At 37.2% G+C, this 19,082-nt stretch overlaps 1 protein-coding gene across 2 annotated transcripts; it reads left to right on the forward strand.

Annotated features, from left to right (window-relative positions):
* Positions 1–2,147: 2,147 nt before the first annotated feature.
* Positions 2,148–18,343, forward strand: BIRC3 (baculoviral IAP repeat containing 3). 2 transcript variants are annotated; one of them, XM_001499875.6, is made up of 9 exons: positions 2,148–2,382; positions 5,726–8,894; positions 9,001–9,100; positions 10,772–10,850; positions 11,662–11,710; positions 13,308–13,550; positions 16,957–17,211; positions 17,483–17,524; positions 17,639–18,343. In XM_001499875.6, the coding sequence occupies exons 2-9, from the start codon at positions 8,042–8,044 to the stop codon at positions 17,830–17,832; spliced, it is 1,815 nt and encodes a 604-aa protein (XP_001499925.1). In that variant the 5' UTR covers positions 2,148–2,382; positions 5,726–8,041; the 3' UTR covers positions 17,833–18,343. The 2 variants fall into 2 exon arrangements, with proteins under 2 accessions (XP_001499925.1, XP_023500478.1); XM_023644710.2 differs by having other exon boundaries at positions 2,169–2,417.
* The last annotated feature ends 739 nt before the right edge of the window (positions 18,344–19,082 follow it).

A 19,082-nucleotide genomic window follows, 5' to 3' on the forward strand; every position in this document is an offset into this window, starting at 1 on the left:
AGACAGGCTCACCTCTCACCCATCTCGTACTTTAAAATGGTCTATTGCCCCTGCGTGTAAAATCTTTCTGGACAATTAGAAATAATTGGGGTTGCTGTTGAGAAAATGAATGACTCTAATATCTGGATATAGTGTTGCCATATAAAATATAGGACATCCGGTTAAATTTGAAATGCAGATAGTCAATGAATAGTGTATTCAATGAACAATGTATTGCAGGGGAACATACTTATATTAAAAAATTCCTTGTTGTTTATCTTAAATTTAAATTTAACTAGGTGTCCTGTATTTTAATTTGCTACTTCTGGCAACCTTATCTGGGTAACAAAAGTCCTGTGGTTTCCAAGTCACTGATTTAAAAAAAATAGAGCTGTCTACTGATAACTAATTAAATTTTTGGATTAAAGATCACTAAATGAGTTTTTGGGCTATAAAACAGAAGTTCAAAAGATTTTGGAAAAATCGATATAATAACATTTCTCCTGGGCCTATCTACTTACCTATGTGAAAAAAGTTTTTCAATGGTTATAATCTTAAGAAATGAAAAAAAAGAACAGAATCTATGCTGAACCCGACCATATTCTAGTAATAGTTAATACTCTTGAACACATACTTGAACAAACTCTGCAAACATAAGCTGCAACCCCTATTAAGATTGCATTTGTAATTGAATTTTACTTTTTATCTTTAGTAATTATCAACATTTATATTGTTTTGGCCAATTGTGTAATAAGGACTGAAAGTAATATCAGTGATTACGCAATCAAAGAGAAATTTTTCTTTAGCCCTTAGAGCCTTATCACAGGCAAAAAAAATAAAATTCAACTTATACACATATTTGTTTCAGAAATATGTGCCAGAGTGATCATAAAGATGTCCATTTTAAACATATATAAAAATTCTGTGTGGGAAGTAGAATGTTCAAGGACAAAAGGCAACGATATAATATTTCCAGTGATTAATGGTGAACTGATGTATGAATGATTCAATGGATGACCATGGGTATCAAATGGCTATGGTATTTGTAGTCCACTGAATTGATTTAAAAGATTGCAGCATCTATTTTATTGTAAAATATCTACGTCTATATTTTGTAATTCCTTTGCAAGTACAATGTTACGTTTTAGTGTTAAGTTAAAAATGTGCAGAGAAATATAGTTTTTCAAAATTCCTTTGGTGGGTGCATGATCAAAAGTGTATAAGGACCACAAAGTAGTTTCAATCGTCTCAAAGATGAGTGGAAAATGGTTTACAAAGTTTTGAACTCAGCAAGTTTAAAAGTGGATTAAAATCTCCATATGATAGATAAACAATCTTTCTGATATGATTCCAGCTGGAACGCTCACCTGCCACGGGCAGCCAAGTCTACCTGGAAGATACGTTAGCTCAGCCTGGCTCTCCTGAATGGAAAGGGCATTGTTGTTTCTAGAGGATGATGAATTCCTGAATAATATTATGGGTTCTGCCTCTGGTTCCCGATTATCTTTGATCTACGGAAGACAGGAGAATCACGGGAGCTCTCCCACCCTGGCTTGCACTGTCCTTAAAGTTGCTCAAATTCATTGCTTAGACAGGGAGTGCTGAGGAAAATATGGCAGTGCTGAAGACTCAGACTTCAGGTTTCCATGAGATTATCATCGTAACTTAGAGATCCCTCCTGTGAGATAAAAGGCTAAAAGGGGGAATTTTTTAATAGCCAACTCTACCCTAGTTATAAAAACAACCTCCCCCCCCCCCCACCGAAGTTTCAACATAGGAAACAAATAAGGTAGTCTCAATCTTTAAAACAGTAAAAATAAACTGAAAAAGAAAATCATGTGATTTTTTACATACCCCTACATTACCATTCCTGCCTTCCTTTCTCGATTAGAACAAAAAGTAGAAATTATCAGAGATTTCACAGTTTCGGTATTCTCTTTTTCAATCACGTAGAAGATGGAACTTTTCCAGTCAGGCTGACCAGTGATCATCTTCTCTACACGGGTTATCAAGATTTCCTCTGACCCACCAACAATGAAGCAAAGGTCTTTCAGTAAATGCCACGCGGATACGCCTCGGTTAAGAAATAGTCAAGCTTTTAGGGCCATGGAAATCCCCGAGTGGGTTGCCAGGCCATTGATTAAGGGGAAGTGCATGTGGTTATTACCGCTGGAGTTCCCCTAAGTCCTAAGAGGAAAGCACCAGCGCACATGCAAACCACTGGGGGGAGTGCAGGACTCCGGGTGTGTGGAGGTGGGGGTGGCGAGTGGGTGGGTCGAGGTGAGACATTCAAAAGGCAGCGTGACACTCTAGCCCGCACCCAACAGCCGGGACGACCGGTGTCACCCGAGAAGACTCCGCCAGCACGTCCTTGCTGGCGCGCATGGGCCAGGGGGCCAGCAGGTTGGTGAAGAGGGCTGCTATGAGGCTGTGAGCCAGTGAGTGTGCTATGCGTCTTGTGTGTCTGTGCGCGTGAACCGCCCCCCGCCTCGCGCGCGGGTAGGGGACGCGTCTGCTGCTGCTCGTGGAGGGGCGGGCGGGGCCGGCAGCGGAGGACGAGGGTCAGCCGGGTGGCACCGTAAACAAACGCTGCTCCGGGGACCAGAGGTCGACCCCAGATTGGCTCTCAAGCCGATCAGAGACAGATAAAAGAGCGGGTCCACTGCGAGCCCGGGCGCGGGGCGCTCTTCCAGCCAGTACCCTCCGCCGCGACTTTGCTGTGCCGCCTGCCCGCCGGGAGGCGCTGGGCGCCGGCTGCAATGTCCCCGAGAGAGGGAGGGTGGCCGCCGCCCTGTGCTGCCCTCACCGACACTCTCTTTCGGTTCACCTTCCTGCCTGGTGTTCAGTTTCTATTTTACTTTTAAAAGAAACTGCAGTGGGACTGAGAATGGGAAAGTGGCATGGGAAAGCTTGGACACTTGGTTTAATTCAACCAAGTGTCAAGAAGTATCAAGGGGCCTTTGAGGGCGCCAGAGAAGCTTGAGGACAGAGCCTGAAGCAGAGCTGTGGCAGGGTAGAGACCCAGTCAAATCTTTATTTAGTGAACAAATGGAGGAATGTTTCCAAGTGGTGGCAGAGAGCAGAGTTTTGTTTGTTTTCCTGATGATCAGCATGGAAACCATGTAGTGCTCTTAATCTTAATCTAGGAAAGTGCTAGAGGCATTTACCTGATGCTGGAGTAACAAACAATAGTATTAACGTTGTGTGCTATTATTTATTGTTAACATTAGGTGTTGCTAGTACCTACTGTATCCTAGGACTCCTGCAAAGACTTTACATGTGTTTTTCAGATTTAATTCTCACCGTCTTAAGAAGCAGTTACCATAATTATCTCCAATGAGAATGAGGAAACTCAGGCTCAGGGAAATTTACTTGCCCAAGGCCACACCCCTGTTATGGGGAGACTGAATGGTATTGGAAACCCAAGATATCTGACTCCAAAGCCTGGTGTTAAGCCATCAGTGAGCAGACTTGGTAGTCATAAACATAAAATTGATATCCTTAATACCATGCATGTGAGGGTGTTGTGGTCTTGGAGGGGCTCAGTCAAGGGTGCCAACATTCACTTCTTCAACAAAGAGTCTTAGTGTCTGCATTTTATGTCAGGCTGGATGGATGTTGGGGGTGGGGAGGCTGGTAGAGAGCTGAAACATAGTTCTGCTCTGAAGGAGCTCACAGTCCAGGGAGAGGCAGAAAGAAAAGGCACACTTACCCCCCAGTGTCAGAGACATGGATATGCTAAGTGCCCAAGAGGGTGGAGACAGCCAGCATCCCTGGGATCAGGGAGGTTGCCCACTGGAAATGAAAGAGTAAGGAGAGAAGAGATTGGGGATTTGAACCAATCTGAGAAGGAACCACTAGAAAGGGAAGAGGAATTTGGAAAGGGTGGTATCCTAGAAGCTGGGGTGGTAGAACATTTCTAAGAGGAAGTGGGCCCCAGCGTCAGATGCAAAAATTTCCATTGGTTTGGGAGAGAAGACTTTGGTGTTGTTAATATTGAGAGTAGTTTTAAGTGGTGCTGGCTACAGCCCATTGCAGTGGGAAACCTTAACCATAGACACTTGTTCAGTTCACTTGGCTGTGAAGAGAAGGTGAGATACAGGGTAGTTGCTGGAGTGGAAAGTGAGGTCAAAGAGGATTTTTTAATTTGTTTTCATTTGAAAGCTGAGACAGACTTAAGCACGCTTGTTATGTTGAAGGAAAAGAGCCAGTTGAGTGTAAGAGTTGAAGAAATGAAGGGGATGAGGTTAAAAACAAGATTTCAGAGGCAGTGGGAGAGGATGGGAACCCACAAAGGGGCAGGCATCTTTAACTGAGGCAGCAAGCAGGTTGTGAGCGAAACAGGCGTGGATTTGAGAAAGGGAAAGGATTACTGCTCAATGATGTCTCTTGTCTTTGAGAAATAGAAGGCAAGCAATCTACTGAAAGTGAGATGGAGAGCACTGGAGGGGCAGCTTGAGGAAGGTATTGAAGGTTTAGAAGAGTTGCATAGGGCAGTGGGCTAGGGCTAAGGAGAATTGCTAAGGGATGGCCAAGGGCCAGCCAAGGTAGAGTCTGAAATTGTGCTGGTCCCAGTCTGCAAAGTGGCAAATCTTCCCCAGCAGCATTTAGAAGTCTAGGTGTTGGAAATGGTTAAGGTAGAGTTTGAATTGCTCCAGGGTTTGCATCTTGGCATATTTTTGTATAGTTTTTGTATAACTGTAGCCTAAATTTCCACAGATATGCCTGTTTCCACACCAGAGCTTCTTCAGGGTAAGGTCTGTGTAAGGGGTTTGCAATCTCAAATGCGTACAGGACAGGCAGATGATATAAATGAACAGAACTGTGGGTGTCTTTTAAACAAAAACACACTGTGTTTACATATTTAACATGTAGGAATATTCTTCCTTCCATAAAGAAATATAGTGCTCTCATATTTCTTAAAATGTGTGTTGCTCTTTATCTACCTTTCATTTTTGTTACTTTCGATAGACACAGGTATTAGAACAATTTCACTCTCTTCATAATTCTACTGTAAGAAAAACAATAGTGCCAGCTCAGTGATAAATAGCAACTGACAGTCAGTCTCCGTATCAGGGTGTCAGACTGGAGACATGTGGCCTTTCTAAAGGGTACAGCCAGCCATTCCTCTGCGCTAGTTGGTTATTGCCTTGCAGGAATATAAGCCCAGTGTTGCCAGATCTTCTGATTTTACAAGAGAAGCTTGGAATCTAGAATGTTATGGGAAATCTCTTATTTTTAAAAAATGTTGGTAGTCCATTAAAACTTTAAAAATATTGTGGTCCAAGACAAAATTTACTTGGAAAACTGGTGAAATTCAAATAAGACATGTAGATTAATTCACAGCCATGTATCAATGTTAATTTTCTGGTTTCTGTAATTGTACTCTGTTTATGTAAGATGTTAACTTTGGGGAAGTTGAGTACAGGGTATTTGGGAACTGTTATTTTTGTAAGTTTTCTCTATGTATAAATTATTTTCAAAATAAAAAGTTAAAAAAATAGTAAAATGTTAGAGTCCAATTCTGTGCAAGCTAAAGGGAATTCCTCTGCTGGCCGCAGTTGGAGCCCTCTGGCTTTTATCTGGGATTTCTTGGCCTCCATGGTGCCTAGTACAGCACCTTGTACATGGTAGACAATCAATAAATACTAGTTTTTGGAGAAAATGTTTAAAAATAAATCATTGTGTTACATCTATGAATGATTCGACTTTTAAAACTGTCTTTTCTTTTTTTTTTTTTAAACAGGTTTTACAAAAGAAGTGAGCTGTTCTACTTCAAGTTTTTTCCAGTTTTTTTTCTATAAATCAAAACATCTCAAAATGGAGGCCTAAAACTCTTAAAAGGGACTTAGTCTAATCTCCGGGAGGTAGTTTTGTGCATGAATAAACAAATAAAGTAGTTAACTGGAGTTTTTGGTATCCAAAGAATGTTAATGTTGAAAATATGATCTAATTACATGATGTGTAACTATAAAGTAATAATGAGTTTGATTTTGAATTTGACCTTCAATGTAAAAGAGAAGTGATTATAGCTGGGACATATTGTCGAACCACTCTTCAAGTTGGCCAGGTGCTCTCTCATTGGCTGCTGTGTAGAATAAAAAAAGCACCTGTGTTTGGTAAAGATTTAAAAATGAGTGATAGTTATCTAGAACAAAAAGTTAATATTCAACCTTCTGCTAAATTAGAAAAATATGCAAATAAAACTTTTGACATCTTTAAAGACTTCTACAATGATAATGAAATGTCAAGAACAAAACTTTTTGATAGGTATAACAAATTTAGAGAAAGTATGAAAGATAAACATGATGAATGGTAAAGAAATTAACCATTTATAAGAGTTGATATTTTAAAAAGTCTAAAATTTAGTTTGTTCAAATGAGTTATTATCTCTGAGGATAATAAGAATGAGAATGATGGTTGGGTGGTTATATTTTGGTAAGTGAACAAACTTATTCGGAAAGAAAATTTGCAGAAGGAGTAATGAACACCAAGAAGGTTTTTATAACAATATGTAAAGTTTTTGACCAATGAAAATCGTACTGAAGTTAGACACAATAACTCACCTTTGAGGGAAATTATCACAGGTATTAAAATATGTTTCTCCTGCCACCTGGAAATAAATTAAAGTCTGCTGTGGAAAGTGCCAACCTCTGTGGGACCCAGGAAACCATGCTTGCAAATCACTGCTTGGAAAACCAGGATGACTTGCTTATTGGTCATTGCTGATATCATTGATGCAGAACCTATTTACTAATAGCTAGTCATAATTGAGAAATTCTGAATTTTTAGAAAGTCTCTGCTCTTCAAGAGAAGTAGATTATGACAAAATAAATTTGTTGTTATTTTTTGCCATGATAAATTATGATTCAAGGTATGCTATCTGTGAAATAATTTATGACCAAAACCAAATTTGTACAATTTGATTATGCGTCTTTGCCTACAGACTCAGCACTCTGACTTTTGACTGTTTTTAAAAGTAAATCCACTGTCGGAATAGAAAATTTAGTGTTGGCTCCTCAGCAGCATGAAGTTGAGCCTAAATGACCAATTGAGCAAATACATTCTTCTCTGATAATTCATTTGAAATGGAACATTTAATTTGCTAAGATCCAATGGTATCACTATGACTAAGCAACCAGGTTCCTGACTATCTATGGGAAGTAATTATTATTTAATTAATCTTGAAACCAAGCCTTAAAATGTATCAGACAATTCTTTTACTACTTGAGCACTTTATTTGGAGGAAAATTTTAGATTGTGTTGTTCTGCCTATTAAAATGATTGTAGGAAGAAAAATTACTTAATTTGAGCAAGATTTGGGATATACTATATTTCGTTGAATCTAAGATGTCATCAATTATAAGACACCATTATTTTATGTACCTCTAAGAAAAATGCTGCTAATTATTATGACATGCCATTAATTGTAAGATACCTCTTGATAACAGAGATATTAAAACATGCATCTTAGAATCAGTGAAATATGGTAATGCATTCTTTTCCTCTTTTGAGGTAGATCTTACTTTTTATTTTTCTTTCTTGCTACCAAATTTCACAATTAAAAAAAAGCAAAATAAACATAGTTTGAATATTTTTTTGTGAAGAGCTCTTACAGGGCGTAACTTTCCACCCTGAAAGCATGCTAGCTGCGTGAGTCAGACAATTTATCTTCAGGCTGGCTGAGCATTGCTGAAGCATTCTAGTGGAGAGGTTGACCTACCTGTGGAGATGCCTGACCCTCTGGCATCTTGATGACTAAAGCACTGTACACTTTCACGAAGGGTTTTAATTTTCATCACAAGGTACTGTATAGCTTCATGTTTACATTGTATGTATAACTATACAAAGTTGTGGTTGTGCAAATTGTCCCTTAAAACATATCAGCATAGGATTTAGAATCTTGCTTGATGAAACTCTAAATTCATAGAAGAGAAAAGAATGAAAAATTTGCCATTCTAGATGTTCAACCTCATACTAAAACTAATAAAAATCAAAAGCCATGCACAAAACTACCTCCCCAGAGAAAGGCTAGTCCCTTTTGCTCCCCAGCCATTTTATTATGAACATAGTAGAAAACAGCGTATTCTTATCAAATTTGATGAAAAGCGCCAATATGTTTGAATTGAAGTATGACTTTTCTTGTGAACTGTACCGAATATCTACGTATTCGACTTTCCCTCCTGGTGTCCCTGTCTCAGAAAGGAGCCTTGCCCGCGCTGGTTTTTATTACACCGGTATAAATGACAGAGTCAAATGCTTCTGTTGTGGCCTGATGCTGGATAACTGGAAACAAGGAGACAATCCTACTGAAAAGCATAAAAAGTTGTATCCTAGCTGTAGCTTTGTTCAAAATCTAAATTCAGTTAACATTTCGGGAGCCACCTCTCAACTTGCTTTTTCTTCTTCAGTAACAAATTCCACACATTCATTACTTCCAAGTTTGGAAAACAGTGGCTACTTCAGTGGCTCCTATTCAAGCTTTCCATCAAACCCTGTAAACTCTGGACCAAATCACGATTTTTCTGCCTTGAGGACAAGTCCCTACCATTGTGCAATGAATACCGAAAAAGCCAGATTACTCACTTTCCAGATGTGGCCGCTGACCTTTCTGTCGCCAACAGATCTGGCAAAAGCTGGCTTTTACTACATAGGACCCGGGGACAGAGTGGCCTGCTTTGCCTGTGGTGGAAAATTGAGCAATTGGGAACCGAAGGATGATGCTATGTCCGAACACCTGAGACATTTCCCCAACTGCCCGTTTGTAGAAAACCAGTTTGAAGACACTTCAAGATACACCGTTTCTAACCTGAGCATGCAGACACATGCAGCCCGCTTTAGAACATTCTGTAACTGGCCCTCTAGTGTTCAGGTTCCTCCTGAGCAGCTGGCAAGTGCGGGTTTTTATTATATGGGTAAGAAACTTAATCTGATAATAATAATTTTAAAAATTCAACGTTTTATACATTTTCGTGGGCAAATTATATGTATTCATGAGTTTTGGTCCAAAATTAATTTTAGGTCACAGTGATGATGTCAAATGCTTTTGCTGTGATGGTGGATTGAGGTGTTGGGAATCTGGAGATGACCCATGGGTGGAACATGCCAAGTGGTTTCCAAGGTAATTGTTTTGAAACTCTCTTTGCAAATGTGTGTGATTATCATGAGATGGGTTATATGTGTTTATCTTAGAGACAGTCTTTACTTTATTCTGTCTGTTTAAAAAATACATTTGTGAATACATTTAGGGTGGATTACTTAGGAAAATAATTACTTAAAATGTTTTGATGGAAGTTCAAGACAAACAAGAAATAGGTTTGAGATTTTTTTGTGTATAATTAAAAAATAGAGATATATTTAAAATAATATATGCTCATTATAAAATCAAAATCACACATTGTAGAAAAGTAGACAAAAAATTAAACTGTCCAGAAATCTTACCCCCTAAAGATGACCACAGTTGCTATTTTAGTGAACATCCCTCCAGACATCCCTTTATGCATATGTACGTATATAGACAAGTGTATACAATTTTATGTGAATGAGATATTATATATAGTTTTTTTTCAGTAAATATTATGACTTGGACATATCTCCATTCATTCAACATTCAGTAATATTAGTTGATCACCTTTTGCCAGACGTCATTCTAGGTGCTTAAAATACTCCACTGAACAAAACCAAGACTCCTGGTCTTATATGCTAAGTTTATAGCAGGAGAGGACAGACATTTAATAAAAATTTAATAAATAAGTTATGTAGCATGTTAGAAGACAGTTAAGTGCTATGGATAAAAATGAATAAGAGAGCAGGATAAGGAGATTAGAGGCACCAGGCAGGTTGTGATATTAAATAGGAGATAGGATAAATAGAGACCCATCTCATCTGTTTTGATCACTACATAGCATTTCTTGTCATTGCTTACACTTTTGTTTATCCCATACCTGTTTACACTCTCCTTTTATTGAAATCAAGTGGGCTTTACTTATATTTTTTATGGTTAAAACTTTTAGTATTTTTAATGTTGATTACTAAACTTGGTATCTGAACTTACTTTAATTATATAGGTTTTTAAATAATAGTACTATATCCTCATTTATAGCAACTTCGTGCTCCCCAAATATTTCAGATGTCAAAAATTATGGCGATTATAAAGAACACCTTACACAGGCATTTTAAAAAAGTGTTGCTAGCTTTCCATTGTGGTAATTTTGGGGATATATGAAAAGAATGGTGAATTTGCTTTGGTAGTGCTGTGAATTCATTTTGTACTTAAATTTGACAATGGATGCATGTTATCTAGGAATTTCCAAACTTGTGAGTATACGAAAATGTATTAGAAAACATGTTCAGCTTCCTCATTCTTTCTCTCATGTCCCTCTTGGTGTACTTTCAGCTTTTAAACATGCAAAGCTTATGTATGAACAGTATCATTTATTAGAGGACTTTCTACCTGTCTCCTTGGCTCTGTTCTTAGTGTTCAGAGTGTTTTTAGGGATCTTAGAGTAGTTGAAGAGCAGCAGGAACTCTTGAGTGGAGACAGCCTTACTTATCTCCAGGGGACTGAGAGCCTGGGGACCCTCACGCACTTCAGCCTTGACAGATGACCCGCTAGAGCCCTCCTCTTGTTCACATCGTCTTGCCTTTGACTGCAGTGTCTCTCACCACTTCCCGTGTGCTAAGTGAATAGTCAAGTGGTTATATGTATGTTTATGTTCGTTTGAAACATTTAGCAGTCTACAAATGGCCGGATTAAAATAACCCCCCAAACTTAATTTTGTTTACATTGTAGGTGTGAATACTTGATACGAATTAAGGGACAAGAGTTCATCAGTCGAGTTCAAGCCAATTACCCTCATCTACTTGAACAGGTAGGGACTTTTTTTTTAAATCATTAGTTAACAACAGATAAATTGGTTTCTGATAATTACAGAAAGTAGCGAAAAGACAAGAATTGCTTTAAAAATACATTTGCTTTTTTACAACATCCAACATGATCTTAGAGATTACAATTCTACAGGTAAAAACAGATCTACAATTAGAAACCTCCTGAAAAATAGCATTTAAATTAAGTTTCTCTCTAAGTATTTCTCCAATAAAGTTGCAAATAAATTAAATTATTTGAGGAAAAAAATTGGCTGGATAGTAGCATTTAATAGTTTTACTATATAAATTTTTCTTAGGAAAGATTTGAGAAAGAGAATTGTATTACTCTTTCTAAACTTCCTTGAAAAGCAAGTAGAACTTATATAATAGTTTGAGGGTCAAACATATCCTAGCCATAGTCACCGAAACTGATATAGGGTCCAACTTATTCCAAAGGATGACCCAGGAAACACACAATCTTTGGGATGAAAGGCAGACAACAATTGTCTCACGGATCACTGAAAAGATGTAGCCCTATTCCTGCCTTAATGAAAAGAGATTTAATTTGTTAATGCATGCACATGCGCACACACACACACACACACACACACACACAAAGCAATTCTATTAGTTTATGGCCTAGACAATTACTGTTGGATGTAAATGAAATATTGCTTTCGATGTAAAAATTTATTTTGCCAGTAGGCAAATCAGTTTACAATAAATTGAATGAAATAGGTCTTCTGCTTCATTTTTATTTCAATGGGCAGGATAAGATTTATATTTTAATTTACATATATATATTTTTTTCTGTAGCTCTTGTCTACTTCAGACAATCCAGAAGATGAAAACGCAGAGTCACCAAGTATGTATAATGATAATAATTACTGAATTTAAATAGAACCATTTGGTACTGTGCATACTGAAAGTTGGTAATAATAGTAATGTATATTTGTATCATGATTTATAATTTATAATGCATTTTCAAATAAGTTGGTATTTCTCAAACTTCAGTGCATATCATAATTGCCTGAGGAACTTTAAAAAATATTATAGATTTCTAGTCTCCACTTTAAACCTACTGAATTGAATCATAGTATCTAAGGGTGAGGCTTGAGCATCTATAGTTTTAGCAAACTACATACATCCAGCCTTACCCTTGTTCTCAGACCAGTGTGGGAACAGATGCACTACAACATCAGAATGCTCATGTCTTCTTTCTATGAAACGGAGAGGATAGACAATATTGTTCCCATTCTTCAGTAGGGACCGTGAGGCTCAGAGAGGTTAAGTGACCTGTCCATCATCTTAAACCTAAAAGGTGGTAGAGCCAGTATTTGAACAAACTCTTCTACTCCATTATCTATCTTTATTCAATTCAATTCAATAAATATTTATTGTGCATCTGCTGTTCTGAGGAAAGAATAGAAAATAGGATAAACATGATGCCTGCTCTGATGAGCTAGTAGTCTAAGGGATACAGACAAATACACAGAGAGGAGAAAGAGATATGGTAGGGAAAGTAAAGTGTGCTGTGAGAGTGCATGAGGGACAATTAACCCAGACTTGGAAGATCAGAAAAGGCTTTCCAGAGGAACTATTTATCTTAGCACAGAATCGAAGGGAAGAGCAGTAGTTAACCAAATGACAGAGGGAAGAAAAGGATATTCCAGGCAGAGAGAGCAGCACATGAAAGGCTTAAGCGACAAAAGAGAAGAGGCGCATTTGAAGAAGTGAAGAAAATTCTTTATGGCCAGAAGTAGGATTTGCAAAGAGGTAAATGAATGAAGCAGGACAGCTGTGAGAGTGGTCCGCACTGCAGGCAGAATTTGACCCAGAGCCATTAGTTTGTGACTTCTGGACTAGAGTATGGAATGGGAGTGAGAAACTGGCAAGAGATAAGGCTGAAGAGGTAAACAGGGTCCAATTTGTGTGAGATCTTGTAAGCCACAATTGAATGTTATCCCAAGAGCAATGGAATTGTTGATGGAATTTAAGAAGGAGTGTGACACAATGAGATTTGTGTTTTTAAAAAGTCACTCTGATTGCAATGTTGAGAATGAACTAGACAGGGGCAATATTGTAGGAGCCCATTGTGGTAATAGGAGTGATGACAATGGCCTCTTTCAAAAATATGTGAAACATATCTGATTTAGAAAGCTCATTTGTTCATTCAACATGGGGAAAAAAATCTCAGTGCTGGTGGGGGTGATCCCCAGCATTCTATTTCTTTCTCTCACTCATAGTTATGCCAGACAATACATATTTTGTACCTGAATGCAATATTCCATATTCTTATTTTAGTGACTGAACATGTATATCATTATTTTAAATTTAACAAAGTTAATTCAAAATAGTGCCTATACATTTTCTAGGCTTTATGTTTTTGATATTATAATAACTTTCAATTTAAAAAATATACAGACTATCCCAATATGTGCTAAATTCTTTATTCCATATAGTTATTCATTTTGGACCTGGAGAAAACCATTCAGAAGACGCAGTCATGATGAATACACCTGTGGTTAAAGCTGCTTTGGAAATGGGCTTCAGTAGAAGGCTGATAAAACAGACAGTTCAGAGTAAAATCCTAACCACTGGAGAGAATTACAAAACCATCAGTGATCTTGTGTTAGAGTTACTTAATGCAGAAGATGAGATGAGGGAAGAGGAGAAAGAAAGAGCAACTGAAGAAAAAGAATCAGGTACACACCTTTATTAATATAGCTCTATTGCCATAAGGATTTGATGTCACTGTATATAAGTTACTGAAAATATACTCATAGTCAATGCAATCAGACTTTTATGTTCAGTATTCTAAATTTGAATTCTGAAGAATTTATTCACATTAAAATATATTTGAATTGCTTATTAGTAAATTGAAAATGTTTATATTGAGTGAAAGCATTTTTTCCTGCTTTTTCTTAATTTATGTTTTTACTTTCGGTAGTTGACTGTGTATGTAATTATTCATGGCACATTTTTGATTCCAGGCTAGTTGCTCATTCCCCTTTTCTGCAAATTGGGGTGGGATCAGGGACAATGATTAATTTCAATATTAGTGTAACCATGTGTCTTAGCCTGTGACTCTAAATTAACGTACAAATATGGTTAAGTTCCCTACCTGCCCACACAAGAACTGAGTTCTCTCTGGAGTGTCCCTCTGTTACTTAGGGGAGTCCTGGGATACTGTTTCACATTCTCTCACGACGAGTTGCCCGTGTCCTTCTGTGCTAGCCTTGTCTGCTCCTCTATTGCCCTTCACAAAACTCTCGTGCTCTGATCATGTCCTTTCTCATCTGGTGGCTCTGACTCCTGTCACCACTCTGCCTAGACAAAGAGAAATGTTGATCTCTCCTTTCCACTCTTTCCCAAGCATGGACCAGATCCGAGAGACCTTTCAACACAGCTGAAAACAGACTGCGACTTTTAACAAGCTCTTACTGGAGATTTAGGCACAGAAGGGCATTCTATCACAGATGGCAATTGACAACTATAACTACATGTGGCCTCTCTTGGTGCCCCTAAGCCCATCCTCATGAGTCTCTCTGCCTAACTTCTGGTCCGTCTCTGTATAGCTCTGGCCACTTTACACAATGACTAGGAAAGCCCCAAACACATTTTCCTTAGGCCCTTAAATATCCACAAAGCCCAGAAAGAGAAAAGAGTTTGCCTCTTATTCTTGTCCAAGGCCATATGGGATGTATTTCTTCCAGGATGATTGACAGCAAGACTGTTCATTCCATTTCTGGATAAACCTACTCCTGCCCACAAAGGTGGATTTGTCTTCTGGTCAACCAAGACAGACGTATCAGACCATAGTAATATAGTATCCTATATTTACCAAAGTGGGAATTATTTAGTCCTACACATCACCAATATGGCAGCAACATAGTCCAAGTTCATCTTTGCCCAGCCTAGTCAAGTTCTCTCACTGTGAAGATCAGGCTGCATGTTCTTCCTGTGGTCTTCACAGCCTTAGCCATTGGTCATCAGTGAAAAGTTACTCAAAGAAGAGAACACCCATCTTCACAATTGTTTATAGACCCCATGAAGCATAAAGCCATCCAGCTATAAAATATTTTTATTTCTTCCAAAGAAAATCAACAGTCTCAAGAGATGACTCCAGGTCAACAATATACAATAATTTGCATTGTCGAAAAGATCCCTTAGCTTCTCAGCTCACTGTTGTAGCCACACTACCCAGCACAGAGTCTCCACATAGTCTGTGCTCAAGAAATACTTTTTGAATGAGTGAATGAAAATACTTATATTTGGGGGCCGGCCGCGTGGCCGAGTGGTTAAGTTCACACGCTCTACTGCGGCAGCCCAGGGTTTTACCAGTTTGGATCCTGGGTGCGGACATGGCACTACTCATCAGGTCACATTGAGGTGGTGTCCCACATACTACAACTAGGAGAACCCACAACTAAAATATATACAACTATATACTGGGGGGATTTGAGGAGAAAAAGCAGAAAGAAAAAAAAGAAAAAGATTGGCAACAGTTGTTAGCTCAGGTGCCAATCTTTAAAAAAAGAAGAAAATACTTACATTTAGGTTACTGATTACTTTATAGTTTCCCAAGAACAGTAGGTGAGTAATTTCTCGACAGGTGTGTAAATAAAGAGGCAATTTAGGTTATTTTTTTTCAGAGATAAAGGATAATATACTTCAAAGGTGTATTCAAGTCTTCACCTCTTATAAGCAAGACTACAGTCTATGACTTCGAAATGAGACTTTTTCCCTCAGCTAGTAGCAATCCAATTTTAGAAATCTTAAGAATTTCAGAGAACTTATTGCCTTAGGTTAAGTAAAATGTAACTAGAAGAATAAATCTTAGATTGAAAAACTAATATACTTTAATATCAAGTATGTTATATTTTAATTTTCTAATATATCACTGCTTCTCTGACATAGATTATTTAACAGAATATAAGTTCTAATTCTTCTACCCCCCTGGCTATTACTTCTTTGTTCCTAGTGCTCTTTGAATTACTAAGGCTTGGTTGTTCATTTGCTCAACAGATGTTTATGGAGCATTGACTTTGTGCCAGACATTGTTCTAGGTCCTGGCCCTTTTCTCATTTATTCTCAGAGCTTCAATTTTCTTCAAATTATATAACTCTATCCTTGACTTTTTGACTAAACACTATTTTTTATTCCTTACTAAGTGATTCTATTTATGTGTCCTATTATTTGACAAAGTCAGTGTTTCTAAAATCCAACAATCACCTCCTCCCAAATAATTCTTCTTTAGACAGCCCAAACTCTGTCTTTAGTTATTTTATAGATATAGCTTTATGGATCATGGTAAAACTATATGATAATTAATTAATAAACTTAGATTCATAAGTCATAGTCCAAAGGGATGATAAAGTTTCAGAGTTTCCAAATATAAAATATTTTACCAATATATACACAATCCAAATCTTGAAGGACAATACAATGATCCCATAGGACAGGAAGGTGCCATTGACAAGTAGGATTTATTTTTCCAAATGCTGATAGTACCTTTCCCCCCTTACTATAAAATATTTAGGTAATGGCAATATCATGTCTAATTTGGAGAAGTGATTAAAACTTCATCTTAAAACAGAATTTTAAAGAAATTTTATGGATAAATGATAATTTGAGAAAAAAATGTTCTATCATTTTAATTCTTCCCCAATTTGACTAGATTGAACGGAAATTTCATTTTTTATCAGGTTCTAAAGTTTATTTGGTTAAAGGTTTGGCAGTGTTATAGAATGGTTGAGAGCACAGATTATGACACCAAACTACCTAGGTTTGACTTTTCTTAGCTTTGTGTCCTTTAGCAATTTACTTGCCAGATGGTGCCCATTATCTTATCTGTTAAATCAGGTAGTACCCACTCCAACGAGCTATTGTGAAGATGAAATAAGTTAATGCACAGTGTTCAGTAAATGTTAGTCCTTACTATAAGCAGCGTTATTTTAGGCACAGGGGATCAGTTACGCTAGCAATCACCTTCAGTGCCTAACTGATGATGAATAATGGTTGTTTTTCATTCAGTTATATGTGTAGGTGTGGAAGGAAGTTTGTGAGCGGAGTTTGATCATGTTTGTGTTTGTTTGCTTTTCTATAAAGGCGATCTCTCATTAATCCGGAAGAATAGAATGGCACTTTTTCGACATTTGACGTGTGTGCTTCCAATCCTGGATAGTCTACTAACTGCCAGAGTGATTAATGAACAGGAATATGATGTTATTAAACAGAAGACACAAACATCTTTACAATCAAGAGAACTGATTGATACTATTTTAGTAAAAGGAAATTTTGCTGCCACCATATTCAAAAACTCTCTACAAGAAATTGAGCCAACGTTATACAAGCATTTATTTGGTGAGTGCTGGAAAATTACTTTGGGGAACTTTTTAGGTTAATTGAAAATATGCTCTTATTAATAATGTGATTATTGAAAATTATAAATTATCAATCTAATTTATAAACCATTAATTTCACCAAAAAAGTTAAAGATTTTTGTTGCCTTGATATTATGACAATTATTTGTAGTATTTGGCCAGAGTCTAAACTGTTAGTTAAAAAATATATATTCTGTGACTAAGTATTAACCTTGCATGTCATAATAATGCTTTTTCTTTTTCTCCCTTAGTGCAACAGGACATAAAGTATATTCCCACAGAAGATGTTTCAGGTAAAATAGTATTAATAATTTAAACCAGTAGAAAACATGGTTTTATTTCCTTAACGTTTCATTGGAGGAGAAGCAGCGAATTACCTTTTATTAAAAATTCTTTTCTCTTCTTAGATTTACCAATGGAAGAACAACTGAGGAGACTACAAGAAGAAAGGACATGTAAAGTGTGTATGGACAAAGAGGTGTCCATAGTGTTTATTCCTTGTGGTCATCTAGTAGTATGCAAAGATTGTGCCCCTTCTCTAAGAAAATGTCCTATTTGTAGAGGGACAATCAAGGGTACTGTTCGTACATTTCTTTCATGAAGAAGACCCAGAACTTTGTCTAAACTTTAGAATTAATGGATTAAATGTATTATAACTTTAACTTTTATACTGACTTGGTTTCCTTAAGATTTTTTATTTATTTACAACTCAGAAAATTTTGTTTTGTATAAATATAAATATATACATATACATATATTTATATAAATGTATATTGAAAACATGTGAACATATATATTTTAGATAGCAACAGAGTGACAGGCTATTGTTCTTGTGAACAAAAAATAGGGACAGCACTACAAGCACAATACTAAATCAGAATTTCAGCACTATTGAAATTTTAAGTGAAGTAAGATTTGAGATTTTTGAATTAACCTTTCAGAATTTTAAGTATTTCAGAGTCATATTTAGAACTGGGAACATGGATTTTCTGCCTTTTTCCATTGGTGTCCTATATGTAGAAGGTCTTGATGTTTGTTGAATGACTTTTTAGGAACGTGTTTTTTTTGTAAAGAATTCTGTGAGGAATATTTTAATAAAGCAATCAAAATTACCCTTGCTCTTAATATCTTTATTTCTTTGATCTCGGATAGTTTAGCCACTCCTGGGCTCCTTCCATACCTCCTTAAGACCTCTTGAACTAGCATTTAGATCCCTTTCTATAAGTCACTTCTTCATTTACACTTGTAGAGCATGGGGTCAACCACACCTGGCTTTAATCTATAGGATTTTATGGGATGTCTGAGATGAAATCAAACAATCCCCTCAGTAAGTTTGTTTATTCATTTGTCTATTGATTCATTCAGGAAGTCTCACGCCAGCCCTACCCATTGGGAAAAGCCCCTAGGTTTATTGGCACCACTTTGGTATTAATTCTGGGACTTAGAAAGTATACTGGTTAGCAGCTTTTGGAACCGACAGCTTGTCCTGGTAAATAAATTTGTTCTGTACTGTCTGTGCAGCAAAATTTCCCCCTTTGCATTAGTTTTTGGTACTCAACACGTCCAATTCATAATTCTCTATCCTTTGTTTCCTATGGAGTTATTAGGGCTTTAAAACTAGAAGTAACACTAAGAGGGGGAATATTTTGGGGAGACAAACAAAGGCCAACCATCTAAACCAGTTCTAGATATCTGTTAGGGTTCTACAGAGAACGATTAGAAATCAAACAAGGAGGGAGAGAATCCATCTCTTCATTCTGATGCTGGGAGACTATTTCTTTGGGATGCAACTGATTTTGCCACTCTGTTAAAAGGTTCAGTTGGCTAGCCACATGCTAACCACAACGTCGT

Source organism: Equus caballus, chromosome 7 (genome assembly GCF_041296265.1).
Source record: "Equus caballus isolate H_3958 breed thoroughbred chromosome 7, TB-T2T, whole genome shotgun sequence".
Lineage (NCBI taxonomy): Eukaryota > Metazoa > Chordata > Mammalia > Perissodactyla > Equidae > Equus > Equus caballus.

Excerpts from the sequence above, each read along its gene's own strand:
- BIRC3 (XM_001499875.6), top strand. The coding sequence starts at position 8,042 with ATGAACATAGTAGAAAACAGCGTATTCTTATCAAATTTGATGAAAAGC. Across the intron at positions 10,851-11,661 it reads ACCCTCATCTACTTGAACAG|CTCTTGTCTACTTCAGACAA; the intron begins GTAGGGACTTTT and ends TTTTTTCTGTAG. Across the intron at positions 17,212-17,482 it reads GTTATACAAGCATTTATTTG|TGCAACAGGACATAAAGTAT; the intron begins GTGAGTGCTGGA and ends TTTCTCCCTTAG.